Source organism: Euleptes europaea, chromosome 2, assembly GCF_029931775.1.
Source record: "Euleptes europaea isolate rEulEur1 chromosome 2, rEulEur1.hap1, whole genome shotgun sequence".
In the NCBI taxonomy this organism is placed as follows: domain Eukaryota; kingdom Metazoa; phylum Chordata; class Lepidosauria; order Squamata; family Sphaerodactylidae; genus Euleptes; species Euleptes europaea.
In genome coordinates this window covers 62,861,082-62,878,998 of record NC_079313.1, presented here as the reverse complement: position 1 = coordinate 62,878,998, position 17,917 = coordinate 62,861,082, and the positions used below count along the sequence as shown (strand labels likewise).

The 17,917-nt window shown below is 43.2% G+C and overlaps 1 protein-coding gene across 1 annotated transcript in view; it reads left to right on the top strand.

The window, feature by feature from the left end:
• Positions 1-14,667, top strand: part of SGIP1 (SH3GL interacting endocytic adaptor 1) — a 134,689-nt gene extending 120,022 nt beyond the window's left edge. The window contains exons 18-23 of the mRNA XM_056867431.1: positions 587-742; positions 6,427-6,559; positions 7,131-7,333; positions 8,064-8,128; positions 11,882-12,046; positions 14,198-14,667. Coding sequence (XP_056723409.1) covers positions 587-742; positions 6,427-6,559; positions 7,131-7,333; positions 8,064-8,128; positions 11,882-12,046; positions 14,198-14,220 — 745 coding nt within the window. The 3' untranslated portion in view covers positions 14,221-14,667. The remainder of the gene's footprint in view (positions 1-586; positions 743-6,426; positions 6,560-7,130; positions 7,334-8,063; positions 8,129-11,881; positions 12,047-14,197) is intronic.
• The last annotated feature ends 3,250 nt before the right edge of the window (positions 14,668-17,917 follow it).

The window sequence follows — 17,917 nt, the reverse complement described above, 5'->3', positions numbered from 1 at the left end:
CCATAACCAGGTGTAGATCTCCCAGCGCGGGAGGTTGGCAACCACAGGGGAGGCCACGCAGAGAAGGCCTGGAGGGCATCCCCTCCCTTCCCCTTCCCAGGTGGGAGGGAAGCCAGCGGTGGGCCCCAAGCAAACGAGGCGCCAGGGGGGGTGCAGCCCGCAGCCGATCCTCAGGGAAGGAAGGAAGAAAAACAGAGAAATGGAGGGGGAGAAAAGGATGGAAGGAGACAGACGAGGAAAGAGACGAGGGAGAGAGGGGGAGAAAGAGTGACAGAAAAAGAGGAAGAGAGAAAAGCCTTCCCCCCCCCACACACACACACACGCTGGCCTCACGCAACCGGACCCCAGGCTCCCCACCTCCCCCAACACACACACACACACACGGCAGCACACGCAGCCCCGTGCGACTGGGCCCCAGCCAGATGTTCCCCATCCCTGCTCTAGTGCCTGCTGGTTTAAGCTAGTGAATGATGCTATTCGCATATCAAGAGGACAGGAAATGCTCTTTAAAAGCCGATCAAGAAAAAAAAAAGTGCACTTGAATCAGAGGTGTGTTCTCTTTCCCTTTGTCTGCTTGATTTTGAAGATGCATCGTGAAGATAACAGGAGAAATGGTGCTGTCATTTCCCGCAGGAATTACGAGACATTTTGCCAATAATCCTGCCCCAGCTGTTCTAACATTCCGTGTGACAAATTACAACAGGTTAGAACACGTCTTGCCAAATCCCCAACTTCTCTGCTGGTAAATATCATTTTAAGTGAACGTTGAGACTTATTGGTGGGGGAGGGGGGGCTACATCTGTAGTCCGCACGAGAAGTTTTTCCTAAGTAGTAAATGTGATGTTGTGTTTTTTCTACCCAAAACCTTTCTGTATATTTTTATGTCAAAAAAATTGTTACTTAAGCCCCTATGAAGTTTTATTCTTCATTGGCAAAGCCTACTGTCAAAGTGCTGTCAGATGTCAGTCAGCTTTCTCCCATTTCAATCTGCCGTGACATTGACAGAAAGCAAACACACAAGCCAGATGTCAGCTCTGCCAGTTCTCATACTGTTCACTGCCAATCCAAGAGGGTGTCAGCAACAGCTGAATATAACTAGATGTAGTGAATCTAAAACAATATGATACCTCACTTATGAGATAATTCCTGTTCCACTTCTCGGTTTACAGCTACTGTTGCTGGGTAAGCTGACATCTGGAAGCCCACTCCATGTCATGACAGCACTGACAAAAAAGAAATGATACCTCTCGCTGGATCATGGAGGTCTTTGGTTTGCTTCCTCTTCTTCACCCAGTCCACAGGATCTGTGACTCAGATCACTGCTAGGCTTCACATGAAGCTGCCTTATACTGAACCAGACCCTTGGTCCATTAAAGTCAGTATTGTCTACTCAGACCAGCAGCCGCTCTCCAGGGTCTCAGGTAGAGGTCTTTCACATCATCTACTTGCCTAGTCCCTTTAACTGGAGATGCTGGGGATTGAACCTGGGACCTTCTGCATGCCAAGCAGATGCTCTACCACTGAGCCTGTCCTTCATTAACTCTTTTTCCCACCTATATAAGTGTTAGGTGGCAATTCTTGTCATCCCAAATTAACCCCTTACTTTTGTGCTTCTTGGGACCCAGTCTTACATTCCATTTCTGACACAGTAAAGTCACTAAAACTTGACATTTATCCATCATTTCTTTCACATTTATTCTTAAATTGCCTTCCTTATGGGGAGATCTGATATTTTCTGCACCCTATAGGCTGGGGTCCCCAACCTTCTTCAGTTTGTGGGCATCTTTGGAATTTTGACATACAGTAGCAGATACAAACACAAAATGGCTGCTGCAGGAGGCAGAGCCAACCACAAAATGGCAAGCGGTGACTTATATGTGCATCTAATAGTAACCCAGCATTATAGGCAGAAGCTAAGTTTAACAGGACACTTTTTTAAATGAACATATTGCTGAAAAATATGTTCTTGCATATACACAGCTCACATTCAGTAACACATTGAAGATCCTTGTGCTATGGTGGTAGCTGCTGCCACAGCAATTTTTAAAAATCTGTACACTCAATTGGGTCTCCAGTGGCCAGTCAGAAGCCCTGTAGGGCAAAAATCCCAACTGGTCCCACCCACTTTCTAAAAAGACTTGGTGGACACCAGGAAAAGTGTTGGTGGATCCTTTGGCACTCATAGGCACCACATCGAGGTCACCTGCTTTGCAGCCCATTCCTGAAGGGGGGGATAGATCCACTGTAGTTGTTTGTTTCTGTTCATGCTATAGCTTTATGATTCTTTGTTGTTCACTATGACTTTGAGTCAGTGCAATAAAAGTATTTGGTTTGGCTAGGTTTGAAATGGTTTATAACAATGGACAATTACATCAATTAAAATAGGTACAAAAATAGCATAGTAAATATCCAATAAAATCCTGTATAGTTGTATAAAATAATAAGAAATACATAAAATCAATCTAATCCCAACCCTAAAACTGTAGGAACTTTACAAATGACTTCGAATATTACAATACCCACAAGCCAACTATGCCTTACAATAGTTATTATAAGCCAAAAGCATGCTGGAATAATTCTTCCTCTGAAACATCATCAGGTCCTGTTGCTCATGGGTATCTTTTGACAATGCATTCCAGAGGGAGCAAGCCACAACTGTGAAGGCCCCCCTGGTAGAAGAAAGTCATGCTACCCTGGAACCCAGAACCACTAACAAGCCCCGCAAAAATGAACGAAGGGAGTGGGGGGGGTCATAACGAGAGGTGATCCCGTAGGTATTAGGGTCCCAGGTAGATAAGGGATTTAAAGGTAAGAGCCAACATTTTGAAATGGGTCTAGAAACTGTTAGACAGTGCAGCTGCTTCAAGATTAGTTTGTATGAGCAGAACATAATGATTTGGTCAGCAACCTAGCAGCCACATTCTGTACCACCTGGAGTTTCCAAAGCGACTTCAGGAGTAGCCCTATGTAGAGCGAGTTGCAGTAGTTTAAACAAGAGGTGACCATCTCATGGATCTGTGTTGCAAAGTTTGACTAAGATAGCTATGAGGGAAGTTATTGGACCGGGAGAAGATGGGAAAATGCCATTTTAGCCACCCTAGTCACCTGTTTGTCCATGGAAAGCAAAGGATTAAGCCCAAACCCCAAACTCTTCACCAAGTCCACAGTGGAAAGATGGGCTCAATCAAGTGATGGGAGTGGCAAATTCCCCATAGCCAGAGTGCTTCCCAGCCACATGACTCATTTTTCAAAGGATTTAGCTTCAGCCAGCTGCTCTTTAGCCATTCCACCACAGCATCCACCAGGATGTATCTTTTTTCCCCAATCATCACCCTCATCTCACAACCTTGGAAGAAGGAGGCAAACCACCATAAAGTGATACCTCTTACCACCAGCGAGGCTAGGCGGTAGATCAGGACCAAATGGTGAACTGTGTCAAATGCTGCTGACAGATCTAATAGAATCAGCAGCTCACACCCGAAGCTGGATGTCATCAACCAGGGCTATGAAGGCAGTCTCAGTCCCAAAGCCTAGCCTGAAACCAGACGAGACTGGACCGAGCACCAACATATCATTCAGGAATCCCTGGAGTTGCTCGGCCACCGCCCTTTCAATTACCTTACCCAGGAAAAGCAAATTCGACACTGGGCGGTAATTTGCTAGCTCCCCTTTATGTAAGAATGGCTTTTTCAACAAGATTTAACTAGCCAAGAAGGGCAGGGGTTTAACAAGCAGGTGATACACCTTACAGCCATCAGGATCCTGTCAACATCTGTGGGAGTAAGTGGCCTGAAGGAGTCCAAAAATGGACCTGACAATACAGACAGAGCTACTGGGATGCTACTGACAGCCAGGCTGGAATGGAGAGCAGAGACTTTATCTACAAAATAAGTCACCAGTAAGTCACAGCTAATGGCCAAATCATCTAACACCGTCGACACTGTGAAAGGAGTGGTTAAATGCTAAATCACCCTAAACAGTTGGACTGGACACAAACTAGAGGATGCAATGGAGGCGGAAATGTTTGCTGCCTTCACCCCCCGTTCATTGGCGTTCAACCGGGCTCTGTAATGTGTTCTCGAAGCTTCATCATGGGTCTTGGGCCATTTGCACTCTCGCCGTCTTAATGTCTTAATCAGAAGAAATGTTCACTGATGAAAATTAATAGTGATTATGATTGATTGGGGAAATGACAGATGACCTTTGCAGTACAAGGGATAGTCACTGTTAATTAAAAAAAACTCCCTCTGGATGGCATTTGCATATTTGACTTTGACACTCAGCTAGCTGCTGCTGTTCACCAACCCGCCTACCTTCTCCTTGTGTATCTGTTGTTAAGATTATTTGTTTTTTGTTTGGTCTTTTTCCTTTCCTTTTTGTCCTGCCTCCTTATGCCATCAGATATTACACCCTTTCCATTGCTTCTGTTCCTTTTGTTTCACATGGCAAAAAATGAGGCAATTAACCGTGTGTGGACATTTTTAAAATCGTGTTAATGCATTCTATAAATCAGCACAATAGGACAGTACTCATTCCAAATACATGCAAAATTCACATTGTAGATGATGTATTAATAGAAGGAAACCATTGGTAAGTAGTTTGTAATGGAAGAGGCATCCAAAATAAGTGTTGCTTCAGATTATACCAAATAAGTGCTATGTGCAGCCATTTCCTCATACTTGAATGAACCTGTAATTTGTGAATATGGGGACTTAACTCTTCCCAGACAGTCATTTGTCCATTGACTGCCCCCCCCCCGCCCCGCTACTTTTTTCCCCTTCTGCATCTGAGAAAAAAAGTAGCTTGGGAGGTGGGGGGGATTTTGAATGGACAAATGACTGTTAAGCACCTCTTCTCTCTTACCAGACCTTCAGTCTCCCCTAGAGCTGCTTGTGGCGGCTTTACATTAAAAAAGAAATCCATAGAGGGAAAGATTCACAGGTGTTCACCGTTACCTTCAAACTCCCGTATCAAAGAATCTTTAGTCTGTGCTGCAGCAGGTGCAAACTTGGGCAATGCCTCTAGTAAGGATTTAGAATAGCAGACAGAAAAGCAGAGGATAAACATGACAATAACAGGAGGAAATGCAGGTGGATTGGAAGGGCAATATAAAATAATAAATATGGGGGAATTGCTGGGCTATGAGCTGGCCTATAGAATCAAACAAACAAAATTGGGGAATGAGCACCAAGAAAATCAGACAATTCCTAGTGGAAGTTATTCCAGTTATGCTAGGTGCTTCCTCAGGTTACTCCAAAGTTAGAACCCACCCTTGGTGGTGGTAAGATCATACAGTGTCCCCAGAGAGGGGGGGTAGGTCAAACCATGGAGGCTCAGTTTTTCCTCTGTGAACAGCACTCAGAATGGAGGGAGGAAGGGAATGGATATGGTTTGGGGAGCAAGGAGGCTGGGAAGAGGAAGGAGGGAAGAGCATATCAAAGAAGCAGAACAAACAGTTTCATACATTGTCTGATCCAGAAGACTCAGTGGAGTTGGAGAAGGTCCAATTAGCAAGGGGCTGGTTTCAGTAGTGGATCAGATTGAACTTGGCTTTCCCTTGACAGAATGCCACTTTTATCCTATTTTTCCTGAATGATTACTATTGGGACCCAATTATGTGGGTGGCATATTTGGATCTTCTCTGTTATTGGGCCAAATTTCCAGAATTCTATGAATTGGGGGCTTTAGGATGTTCCATGACTGGAGAAATGATAGGAACTGTGATCCCATTGGGGAAGAGTCAACATCCTTGCTCCTATTGGCAGATTTTGAATTGTTCAAAAATGTAATGAGGAAGGAAAGGAGGGAAATAGGTTCCAGGTTAGATAACTGGGAAGGTGGGATGGATCTGGGTGGGATGATTGGATTTCCTGAATGCCAGGGCTGATTGTCAGTTAACAAATGGCCTAGGGCACTGGCATCACTTATGATTAGGTTTCCAGAGAAGTCTGCATTGTCAGGCAGATTCCTATGCGATCCTAGAAGGCTGATCGTTGTACTGCAAACCTCTTGGCCAGAATTTTGATAAGGCCTCAGGAAGCCAAAGACTAAGGCCATTGTCATGGTGTGTCCGTGTTCCTGGGAAACCTGGCTACTCCCTGTGTGTCAGCTTTTTGGTTGCTTGTTGCCCAATCTTAGTTTTTTCAACTTTAATATCAAACATAGATCTCAGACATCACATGGTCTGAGAAGTCATGGAGGAAGGTGCTTTAAAAACCTGTCTCCTGACCCAGGGCTGCTTTGGGGTTAACAACATGATAGGTACTTTGGACCTTAAAAGGTGGCTTTTGCCAGTGCCTTTTCTTCAGTAGCTAGAATAACATCTGTCTACCAAAAAGGTAATGTTGAGCTCTTATTTTGTGCTGACGAATGTAATTTCTGCTCACGAGAGTAGCTAATTCTTCTCCATTTTATAAACAAATGCAGTGACAGTACGCAAGCTGATGCCAACACGAAGGAATTCTGGGTCAACATGCCAAATCTGATGACTCACTTAAAGAAAGTGTCTGAACAGAAACCCCAAGCAACATACTATAATGTAGATATGCTAAAATATCAGGTAAAGCCCTTGCAGAGATTAATCTTGAAAAATACTGGCTAACAATAACATTCATGGTCATAGTTTGATATTAAAGTTTTCAGCGTGGTGTAGTGGTTAAGAACGGTGGTTTGGAGCGGTGGAGTTTGATCTGGAGAACCGGGTTTGATTCCCCACTCCTTCACATGAGCCGCGGAGGCTAATCTGGTGAACTGGATTTGTTTCCCCACTCCTACACATGAAGCCAGCTGGGTGACCTTGGGCTAGTCACAGCTCTCTTAAAGCTCTCTCAGCCCCACCTACCTCAAGGGTGTCTGTTGTGGGGAGGGGAAGGTGATTGTAAGCCGGTTTGATTCTCCCTGAAGTGGCAGAGAAAGTCGGCATGTAAAAACCAACTCTTCTTCTTCTTCTTCAGTTTTAAATTGTGATCACCTAGATGTATAGGATATTTTGCCTTCTCTTTGTCACTGGGGGGGGGCATACCCATTGATGAAATATGGGGGGGAGATCTCTGTTCTACAACCAGCGATGCCTTTTATTCGTTCGTTTTTTTTATGCATACTAAATGTTCCCTTTTTGTCATGTTTGTAAGGTATCAGCCCAGGGAATTCAATCTACTCCATTAAACCTGGCAGTGAACTGGCGGTGTGATCCTACAAGCACTGATCTGCGCATTGACTACAAATATAATCTAGAGGCAATGACGACGCCAGTCGCTTTAAACAACGTGCAATTCCTTGTTCCCATCGATGGAGGAGTCACAAAACTTCAAGCTGTGCTTCCACCTGCTATTTGGTATGAACCAGAGCTTGCCCTCCACTCGATCTGTGCCCTCTTTTAATGGCTACAGCTGAACCAGCCTGCTGGACAACCTCAGACAGATTCTGGTCAGCCGTATTCTGCCTGAATAATCCCTCCGCATTTAGCGGGTAGCTGTATGTGTGTGCATGTGGCCATGAGAGAGGAGAGAATCGTAATGCTACGTTCCCCGGCACACTTTTCTGGAAGTAAGTCTTGCTGAAATCAGCACAACTTAATTCCATGTAATTATGATTCCGCTGGAAGTGCGGTAGTACTGGAACTCGAAAGTAAATATGAGAATGTATACTATTAATGGGAGGCTGAGTACTTTAAAATTATTCTGTTCTATAGAGTTAATGGATGTGATTGTTTTTACGTTGATCATCACCATCATTTTAATTATAAGGAGACTTGTGGTGAAACTAGTTGGGACGGCAGCAGGCCAATCTAGAACAGCATTTTCTAAATGAAGCAGAGATTCGTTTTTCTCTCTCCTCTATCTCGTTTTGTTTTCATGTGTCATTGTTTTTAGTTTTATTGTGGATGAGGGGGGCCTCAAAAGCTGGAAGTGGCCCAGGCCGCCTGTCCACATCCTCTTCTGCAGTGCAGGCGGTGAAGATGAGTCATAATATATTCACCTACCTCACAGTTCAAAAGGCTGAGAAAGACTCCTTCAGGATCCCTAACCTTCACATGAGCGTTCTTTCTTTTTTGTTGTTTTTAGGAATGCTGAACAGCAAAGGATATTGTGGAGGATTCCTGATATTTCACAAAAATCTGAAAATGGAGGTAATAATGCAAGCCCCTCAAAACTCAGCCTTCTCTTCTCGGTCTTGCCCTCTGTGAGCCTTCTGGTGTCAGTTAGCCTCCCCTATTGCATCTTCACTGTTCCTTTGGCACAAGTAGTCGTTTTATCCTACTGTTTTGAAGGGGTGATAGGATGTGCTTAAGGGCTTAACTCAAAGTGATGTGGGAAACACATGACTTACTTCAGGGGAGGCCTGATTTGCACTGAGGCTGTGGTGCTGGGGTAGGGTTGCCAGGTCCCTCTTCGCCACTGGTGGGAGGTTTTTGGGCAGAGCCTGAGGAGGGAGGGGTTTGGGGAGGGGAGGGACTTCAATGCCATAGAGTCCAATTGCCAAAGCAGCCATTTTCTCCAGGGGAACTGATCTCTATCAGCTGGAGATCAGTTGTAATAGCAGGAGATCTCCAGCTAATAACTGGAGGTTGGCAACCCTAGGCAGGGGGCTTAACTCTTTCCTTCACCACTGCTGTTTCCACCGGAGAGATTTGCACCCCCGAGCTGTTCTAAGCCTTGGTGGTAAAGAGACAGACAGCCTAACCCTAGTCCAGTCATTGATCCCTACGGTTTCCAACTGCCTGGAACAAAAATGTCGTGTCCCTTTAATGAAGTTTAATGGGATGTTTATCTCATCGAAGGCTTTCATGGTCAGAGTTCACCAGTTCTTGTAGGTTATCCGGGCTGTGTGACCGTGGTCTTGGTATTTTGAGCTGAGTCATTGTCCTGCAAAAGAACATTGTATGTTAACAGATCACTTCAGGATGCAATGGTTCCACATTAACATACCACACCCTAATTAGCACATTACCTTGATACTTATAGGACAATGATTAGCACATTACCTTTGATTCTTTTGCAGGACAATGACTCAGCTCAAACCCAACCCCCTTCTGACTATATATATTACTCTTCCTACACACTTGACACTGAGAGACACTGTCCTTCAGTGTTACTCCTCTGAAGATGCCTGCCACAGCTGCTGGCGAAACGTCAGGAAAGAAAATACCAAGACCACGGTCACACAGCCCAGATAACCTACAAGAACTGATTATTTATCTCCGTTGCATGAAAACCTTCACCTGCCCATTTCCATACATTAAGCTTTTATTAAAGTGAGAGGACATTTTCTTTAGGCCTGTTGGTAACTCTGTGGATCTCCCCTGTGTCAACATCTAGTTAAACTTAATGCAAATATAGTTTTTGGCTGAGTCATTTATTTTGACCTACTGTCATTTCTGTTCAAACAAGTTTTTTTGGAAGATATGAGAATGTATACCTCAGGCAATGGTAGTTCTATCTTACCTCATCAACCGTCTGGTGGGGGAAACCTGCTGTCTGAGCCTGTCTAGATGATCCTTTTACCATGGTGATTGGAAACTTCATGGTGAATGTCCTACACGTAGATAGACTAAGTCCCAAATGATATTAACAGTACAAGTTGGGGCCATCATCTAATGAGTTTCTTTCCATCCTGATGATGTCCACCATTGAAATTGTTCATAGGAAGAGAAATTTTCTGACAGATTGTGCCAACTCACCTGCTGAATTTCCCCAGGGTGTTGCCAGAAAGTATATGCAATGGAATCCACCATTTAAATGATTGTATGATTTTTCTCTTTTTGGTTCAAAATGGAGGCTGATTTGGCTATTGTGTATTTGTGATATGAGATAGAACAGACAGTTGGCATATCCCAGCTAAAGAGAATAGTATGAGCCTTTAGGAATGTCAGTTATCTACAAACCTTTAACCAAAACGCTACTGACCTAAGCTTCCATCTAAACACTGTCGTCCAGAGGGACTTTGTTCAAGAACAGTAGTATTTACAGGATAATTATCTAATTATGGTAAACATCTGATTATTTAGAAGTTCCAGGAGATTTCATTGGTCTAAAGAACAATACAACAAAATCCATGTAATACCATTTATTTAAGACCAACCAAAATAACAGCTTTCCAGTTATCCAGATCTCTTCATCAGACTGGATATTGAAAAAAGGGAAGATGGATGTTTTAGGATGTGATCTTGTGGCTGGTTTTGATTTTGAAAGGCTTAGGTTACAGGCATTGAGGCATAGGGCAGGGTTAGTATCAGGCATCCTTGGCCTTCTAGGAAGAAATATATTTATGCTACAAACTACAGTTGTAGATTAAGGTATATTGGGATTGGGGAGGGGTTGCTAAGCTACCCAAATCACTCAGCTGGTGTGAACCAGTATGGTTAACTAGGAATTTAGATTATTAAAATAAACTTTTGCGGTTTTTACCTTTTATAAGGAGGGACCCCAAGCACTGGAGTCAGTCAGCTGATTCCACCTAGTATGGCTCATGTCTCCGGGGAAATCAAAGAATGACTGACATCATAGCTGTCATGGTAACTATGAACCTCTGGCCAGAATCTCTCTCTCTTTTTTCTTTTAACTGCAATCTTAAATCTCTAATGCATTTTGGAACTCTGAAAGACCTTGCTTCAATAAGGAAATGTTCTAGTTGTGTGGCAAGAAATCCAATTAAAAGGCTCGCGTCGTTCTGGCATGCCCAGCCGCTCTGTGCGGGCCCCCCGCCTCCCAGCTGGCTGTCGGGGCGGGGAACGCCGGCTCGCGTCATTCTGGCATGCCCAGCTGCTCTGTGTGCCCCTCCCCCGCCTCCCAGCTGGCTGTCGGGGCGGGGAATGCCGGCTCGTGTCATTCTGGCAAGCGGGATGCACAGAGCTGAGCGCACCAGAACAACACGAGCCGGTGTTCCCCGCCCCGAAGGCCAGCTGGGAGGCGGGCGAGCCCGCTCTTTGCGCCCCTCCGCCTTCCAGCTGTGCGCCCCTCCGTCGGGGCGGGGTACGCCGACTCGTGTCGTTCTGTTGCGCAGGGCGCACAGAGCTGGGCGTGCCAGAACGACGCGAGCCGGCGTTTCCTGCTGGCTCTGTGAGCCCCGCCTGCCTTCCTTCCAAGCTAGAATGTGTATCTTATGGACTGTACTAGGGTCCATAAGACGCACATTCACTCCATAAGACTCACCAACATTTTCCCTCACTTTTGAGGAGGAAAAAAGTGCTTCTTATGGAGCGAAAAATACTTCTTTCCACTTATTCTTAAGATTATTTTTTCATTTAATCATGTGTCCATTTCCCTAAAACCTTTATATTTAGATAAAGCATTTATAAAATCCTTTTTGCCTGATTTCTGATTTAAGGGATCCTCTGCAGGGGGCTGCTATTTTGGTAGCCAATCACACTAAAGAATTGGGGCATAGGAGAGCTTCCCTATTACCTGGGGAAATCTTACCAGGTGCAAAATTTGTCACAGATATCAATACCCATGGCAAACATAACATCTAGACAGGCTCTTAGTCCTCAGACTTAGAACTTAGGCTGCCGAATGTGTTCCAGTTTCAAATTTACCCCCCCCCCCCAAGAAGGGATTTGGGGAAGAGATCAGAGATGTTCCCAAGAGGTCCCCTGTCCTTACCTTTCTAGTGCTGCTTCACTGCTGTTGAAACAACACCTGAGCAGCTCTGCCACTCTGAGCTATGGTTGTTCTTTTATTTTGGAGACATGGCCAGAGAGCATATAAACACTCACACCTACTCAAAGGGAAAGGGGGTGGAGATCTGGGACTGATGACCCGGAATGAAAGCTTTTTGCAGTGCACCACCTATGAACTTACCCAACAAAAAGGCACATATTAGCATGTTCAGTTTTCCATGTATTCCATTTTTGTAATATACTCGTTTGGTTTTGTGTTTGAAGGTGTGGGTTCTTTGCTGGCAAGATTCCAGTTATCTGATGGACCAAGCAAACCTTCCCCCCTGGTTGTGCAATTCACCAGTGAAGGGAGCACTCTGTCCAGCTGTGATATTGAACTTGCTGGAGCCGGGTATCGATTTTCACTTATTAAAAAGAGATTTGCAGCAGGTAAGAACATCACAGGTTATCTTTTCATAAATGACTGGGGTGATATATTTAGCACACTGCATGGTTAGACTAATTGACACTGTCTTGGAAGAGTGTGGTTTTCAGTTTCATTTGGTCTGGGCAACTATATCCCCGCTCCAGCTGTTGAACAGAGGATATAATGCTGGCCACCATTTTTCTTTGTAAAACCAAGCTATTGTCTGAGGTATTTGTCAAACTCCCTCGGGAAGTACATGTGTGCTCGCCCTCACACAATCCTGAAAATAATAGATCTTCCTCTCCCAAGTTTGAAACTTCAGTGGAGACATCTGCCCAGGATACAAGAATCCCTCCACTTCTTATGTATTCCCAGAACAGTTTTGTTTCTTTCTCAGTATGTGTGTATGTATGCATGTGTATGTCTCTCTGTTTTAAATTGTTAGCAGTCTTGGTGGACCTTGCGAGGGCAAAAGAATGTGGTACAAATTTTGTAAACAAATAAAATGAAAATACTCATTTTGAGTGAGCAAATCCTTGTCCTAAAAAGTACTAATTCCAAAACAGAGAATATGTTATAGGACTTCGTTCAATGCTCCCCAAAATTCCCAATTTTTTCACTGCAAACACTAAAAAAAGTCCTCCAACTTGGAGTGCCATTAAAATAAATTGTTGTTGTTGTTGTTCCACCCTTTGGATTTTCTTCTTGAAAGGCCAAAATATCTTAGGCTGTCTCCGGATAACTGGACCTGCAGCAATTGGGGACTTAGAACTGAACGCCTACCTTTTCATGATCCCCATAGGGGTACGATATGCATTTCTGAAATCTCTGGAAAGGTGACATAAAAACTCCCTAAACAAAACTCATGCTCCTATCATTAAGAGATGGAAAAACTGTATGAGTGTCTCTTCTTCCTATGCCATTACCCAAGATATTTCACTCAGTTTGAGAAATATTGGTATAGTGTATAGATACATAACACAGTAGAAAAAAGCAAGGAAAGTTCATACAAGCATGCTTCAGTAGCTTTTCAGTATGTTCTTGAGGAATCATAGAAACAAAGAGTTGGAAGGTACCACCAGGGTCATCTAGTCCAGCCCCCTGCACAATGCAATAAACTAACAACTACCTCCCCCCACATCCCCAGTGACCCCCCCTCCCGCCCCACATGCAAGATCCCACAATCAAAGCACTCCTGACAGATGGCCATCTAGCCTCTGCTTAAAGACCTCCAAAGACAGGGACTCCACCACCTTCCGAGGCAGCACATTCCACCGTCGAACAGCCCTCACCGTCAGAAAGTTCTTCCTAATGTTTAGGTGGAATCGCTTTTCTATTAGTTTAAATCCATTACTCCGTGTCCTAGTCTCTGGAGCAACAGAGAACAAGTTAGTTCCCTCATCAACATGACATCCCTTCAAATATTTAAACATGGCTATCATCTCCCCTCAACCTTCTCTTCTCCAAACTAAACAAACCGAACTCCCTAAGTCTCTCCTCATAGGGCATGGATTCCAGACCTTTGACCATTCTGGTCGCCCTCCTCTGGACACGCTGCAGCTTGTCAACATCCTTCTTAAATTGTGGAGCCCAAAACTGGACACAGTATTCCAAGCGAGGTCTGACCAATGCAGAATACAGTGGTAGTATTACTTCCCTTGATCTTACACCTTATGTAAGCTTGAAGACCGTCATAAGGTGGAAGATGGGGATAATTTATGTTGCTAGGTGACTTATATTGAAGTCTAGAAGCTATATTTATTCAGACTGTAAGAAAGATGGACTAGCCAGCCAGCATGTAGTGAGTGCATGAATGAGTGAGTGAAAATGTCTGCCTCCTTTGCTCGCCTTGGAGGCTGTATTTCCCATAATGTACCTAATACCTCAAATCTGATCAACAGCCTCTGAGGTGCAAGGATGAAGGAAGTCTGGCTGACACCACTTGTGCTAGCTGGCTACAGCCCCCACTGCCAATAGCCAAGCTGTGTTTGGGGTTGTGAGATGATTCCAGGGATTGGGTTAGCACTGAACTTTTCAAGATTTGGAATTGGGCTAGTGGGGAAACTAAGAGATTTTGCAAACTAACTCTATTTGCCAAGCGCAATTCTGATTCTGGTCTTAGGAGTGGGGGAAAGGAATTGCACATCTCTAATGCATTTTTTTTTTCCTTACAGGAAAATACCTGGCAGATAACTAGGAGAAGTTTATGCAAGTATGTGGGAAATCCATATAGCTGAGGACTGCTGTGGGTAGACGGGTTTTATATGCTGTTTGAGGAAAAACTAACTAAATCCTGTACTCGGACCATTTCTGTTGGAAGTGTCAGCAACTTTCCACACTCCTCCCTCAGAAAATACCGTGTTGACCAGTCCTACAGTATTTACTTCTAGATATAATATTGTTAATGTTTTAAACTGTAATTATTGTATTTGTAAATTGTACTCATTCCAGTAAGGCTGTATTTTGGCAGTTAGACACTTGAGTTTTAGCATTTTACCATTCATGAAATGGATGTAATTTAAACTGTGGTATATAAATTTAATAGTAGTACTGTTAATGGCACAATGCTTTCAGAGGTAGATAAAATTTTGTCAATATATACAATTTGAATACAATGTTAATAGCTGTGAGAAAGGGGGTGCCTCAAAAAAAGAAAGCTAACCAGGAACCTGCAAACAAACTTGATTTTTCTTTAGTCCTTAGTACCGTCACATAAATTATTCAGAGTAAACAAGCCTGTTTCTAAATGTTTAGTTGATTTAACTCCAAGACATTTCAGTAAATGTGGTTATTTCCAAAAACAGAACAAACTGATCCCCTAAAAAAACACTTTTTCATCTTTTCAACATAAAAATATCAGTTGTTCCAGACAAGATTGTTTTAAATGAGATAAATGATTTAAAACTTCTGCTTCCCATTTGTCTGACCTGATGCAGATGTAGCGAAGAGACAAAGTGCGAAGATGTGGCAAAGAGACAAAGGCCTTTTATGCATGGCTGTTTCTCTCACAGTCACCCACACCCACACCCACACCCACATACACACTACTTTGGGGCTTTGTTTTGATTATGCATGCATTTTCCGACCTTCAGAGTTCACTTCACTCTCCCTGCGCGTTTGTGAATGTTTTCCCCAGCATTTTCTGGATGCTGGCAGCATCCAGAAAATGCAGGGAAAGTGCACAGGGAAAGCGAGGCAACCTCTGAAGGTTGGAAAATGCATGCATAATCAAAACAAAGCCCCAAAGTAGTGTTGGGGGGGGTGACAGCAGGGGAGGGAAACAGCCATGCATAAAAGGCTGATGTCTTTTTCTTTACTCCCCACCCACTATGTAAGCCCTGTCGAAATGAATGAAAGCACAGCCATGCTGTTAAGCAGTTCCAGTTCTTTTCACTAAGGCTGACATAGGAAATGATCCTGGTAAATCATGCCAATAAATAAGTAAGTGGCAGCAGAAAGCATATAGTGGCAATATGGAATCCGTAAATCTCTTTTTGATTATGGATAGTGGCTCTGTGTGTGTGTGTGTGTTTTGGCATCAGTCTCAGATTTTGTAAGCATGCTTATCTAGTCTTTACGTTTTACACTTAAAATCTGGTGAAGGGAAAAATAATATACAGTTTATATTTTAAAGGTTGGTAACTTGGTAGAGAGAATCATTATGTGAACTAATGCTTGGGGAAAGTGAAAAGAAACCCAAAGATTGCTAGGCAAAATTGGTAGCAGAGTCATGAATAATTCTGGCTTGTATGCTCCGCTGAAACTGTCAAGATAGTCTGTTTTCTTCAGAAAGATGCTTGGGCTTCACGTTTCTAATTGGTTGTGAGGCATTTCTTATCGCGGAGAAACATGTAATGGTATTTTTGGTTGTTTAAAAAATCCTGTCAGATTCCCCCCCCCCCCCCCCACTGCTAAAATATTTTCTAGACAATGTTGTTTTATTTCTTCTGGCACTTGTTCATTTTGCAGTTAAATTGCTGTAGAAACTAAACAGCAGGGCTGTGAGAGGGCATGGTGCAGTGGTGCAGAAGGTTATGTGTCTAGTGGGTGGTGTCAATGTGGCTTTTGTGGGCACAGAACTCATAATTCTGTAAATTACGGTCTAAACAGGTTGGCATCCAACTGTGTCATTTGCATGTGGAAAATGGCTGTGCTTGAGAAACAGCTGTGTCTGCAATATATGCTGGCAAAATTAGAGGCTCTCTTAGGAACGTGGCCCTGACTACTCAGTATTGAGCACGGGAAGTTCATATCGGACAGAAACAGAAGTTGAAGGGCGGAAATTAGAGTTGCTTCCTCTTTTTATAGGATGAGAAACCTGACATGCTGGTTTTAGGGAAACAGAATGCAGAAAACAACCTCCCCTTTCTTTTTTCTTCACTGGTTCCTGATGAATATGACAAATGTATATACTGTGAATTGCCAAAACTTTGCATGGCCGGAGATGGAAAACTAAGCTTTGTCTTATACTTTGTTCTGTTAACGGTTGCAAAGTTAGAATTGTGTCTGATTGAATATCATCCTTTTGTGTGAAAACAGAACTAGCTTGCTGATGACGTCAGGTGACTTCCATTGCGATGCTTAGTAATGAATACTAAATTTCTTCCAAAGTGTTGTGTTTACCCATCATTTCCTTAGTTATTGGCATTTTGACAAAGGTGTGGAAGTTCCTGATGCAGCATTTCAAGCCAAGTTTATTATTTATGTCTCAACTCACTGCCAACTAGCCTTAACCCATTCTCCACCCCTGTGTGCCATGTGTCCCTATTATTATCATACATATTGCCACCATCAGGAAAGTTCACATGTTCCAGTGTGAATTTAAAAAGCATAATGACATGCAAAGTGGCACTTTTGAAAAGCATTTTTAATGTGTCTTTTTGAAAGGCAAATGTTAAGAGCAAATAAAGGAGATTGAATATGTTTAAACTCTGAGCGGACAGTTAGATGGTAAGAAATATAGTCAAAACAAATGATTTTCTGTATGTTCATCTCTGTAACTTAAAGGCACCCCAATTTTAGAGTTAAGCATAGTCTTAAAATGGTATAATTCCTGAACAAGTATAATTCCTAAATAAGAGAAAACTTCCTTTGCTTCTCTACTTTTCTAAAGCAATCGTTCTTACATTTCTCAACAATAAGATCCACCTCATGTCCAAGTTATCCTCATTATCTAGAAGTCTTTTGTACCACAATCAGCTATTGGTAGTCCTAGAGATCCATCCACACATGCCTTTTTGATGTCATGACGAAACAGAAGTTTGCACAAAGCTGGTTTTGTGTGCTGAAACGCCCCCCCCCCCGTGCTCTTGCAGAGAGCACAGCTGAAGACGTTCTTGTGAAAGTTTTCAGTCCAAGACCAATTTGTTGTGACTTCCTGACCTTTTGGGCAAACTGAAGTAGTCTTCTCCACTGACTGAGACTCTTCTAAATCTGGAATAACTCATGGTTTAGAATCCTGTTTTGTGGGGAAGAAACAAATTCTAATTTTTTAGGTGCCCATATGTGGGCATTGAGACAAACTGGAGTTGAGAGGGCTTCTGAAACCAGACGTTTCTGTTTGTGTTGCATGCATAAAGAGAGGAGTCCACAACAACACACCAGAAATGTGCCCATCGCAAGCAAAACTCTGTTCATGACATCTAAATGCAACCAAAAAAAGAGCACAGGTCCACTCTTTAGAAATGGACCTACTTACCAAGCAGTTGTAGAAAAAGAAGCTGTTGTGCAAGCTTGATTTGCATAGTAAACACATGCACAAAGCACACTTTCCCAAGAATTTTAATTGAATATTGATTCACATCCTAGGAGTCCAACTAGCATTCTTTTGAAAAAAAATACTGACATTATAACGTGAGGAACATTATTTTTAGTACATGGTTTACTGATTTATT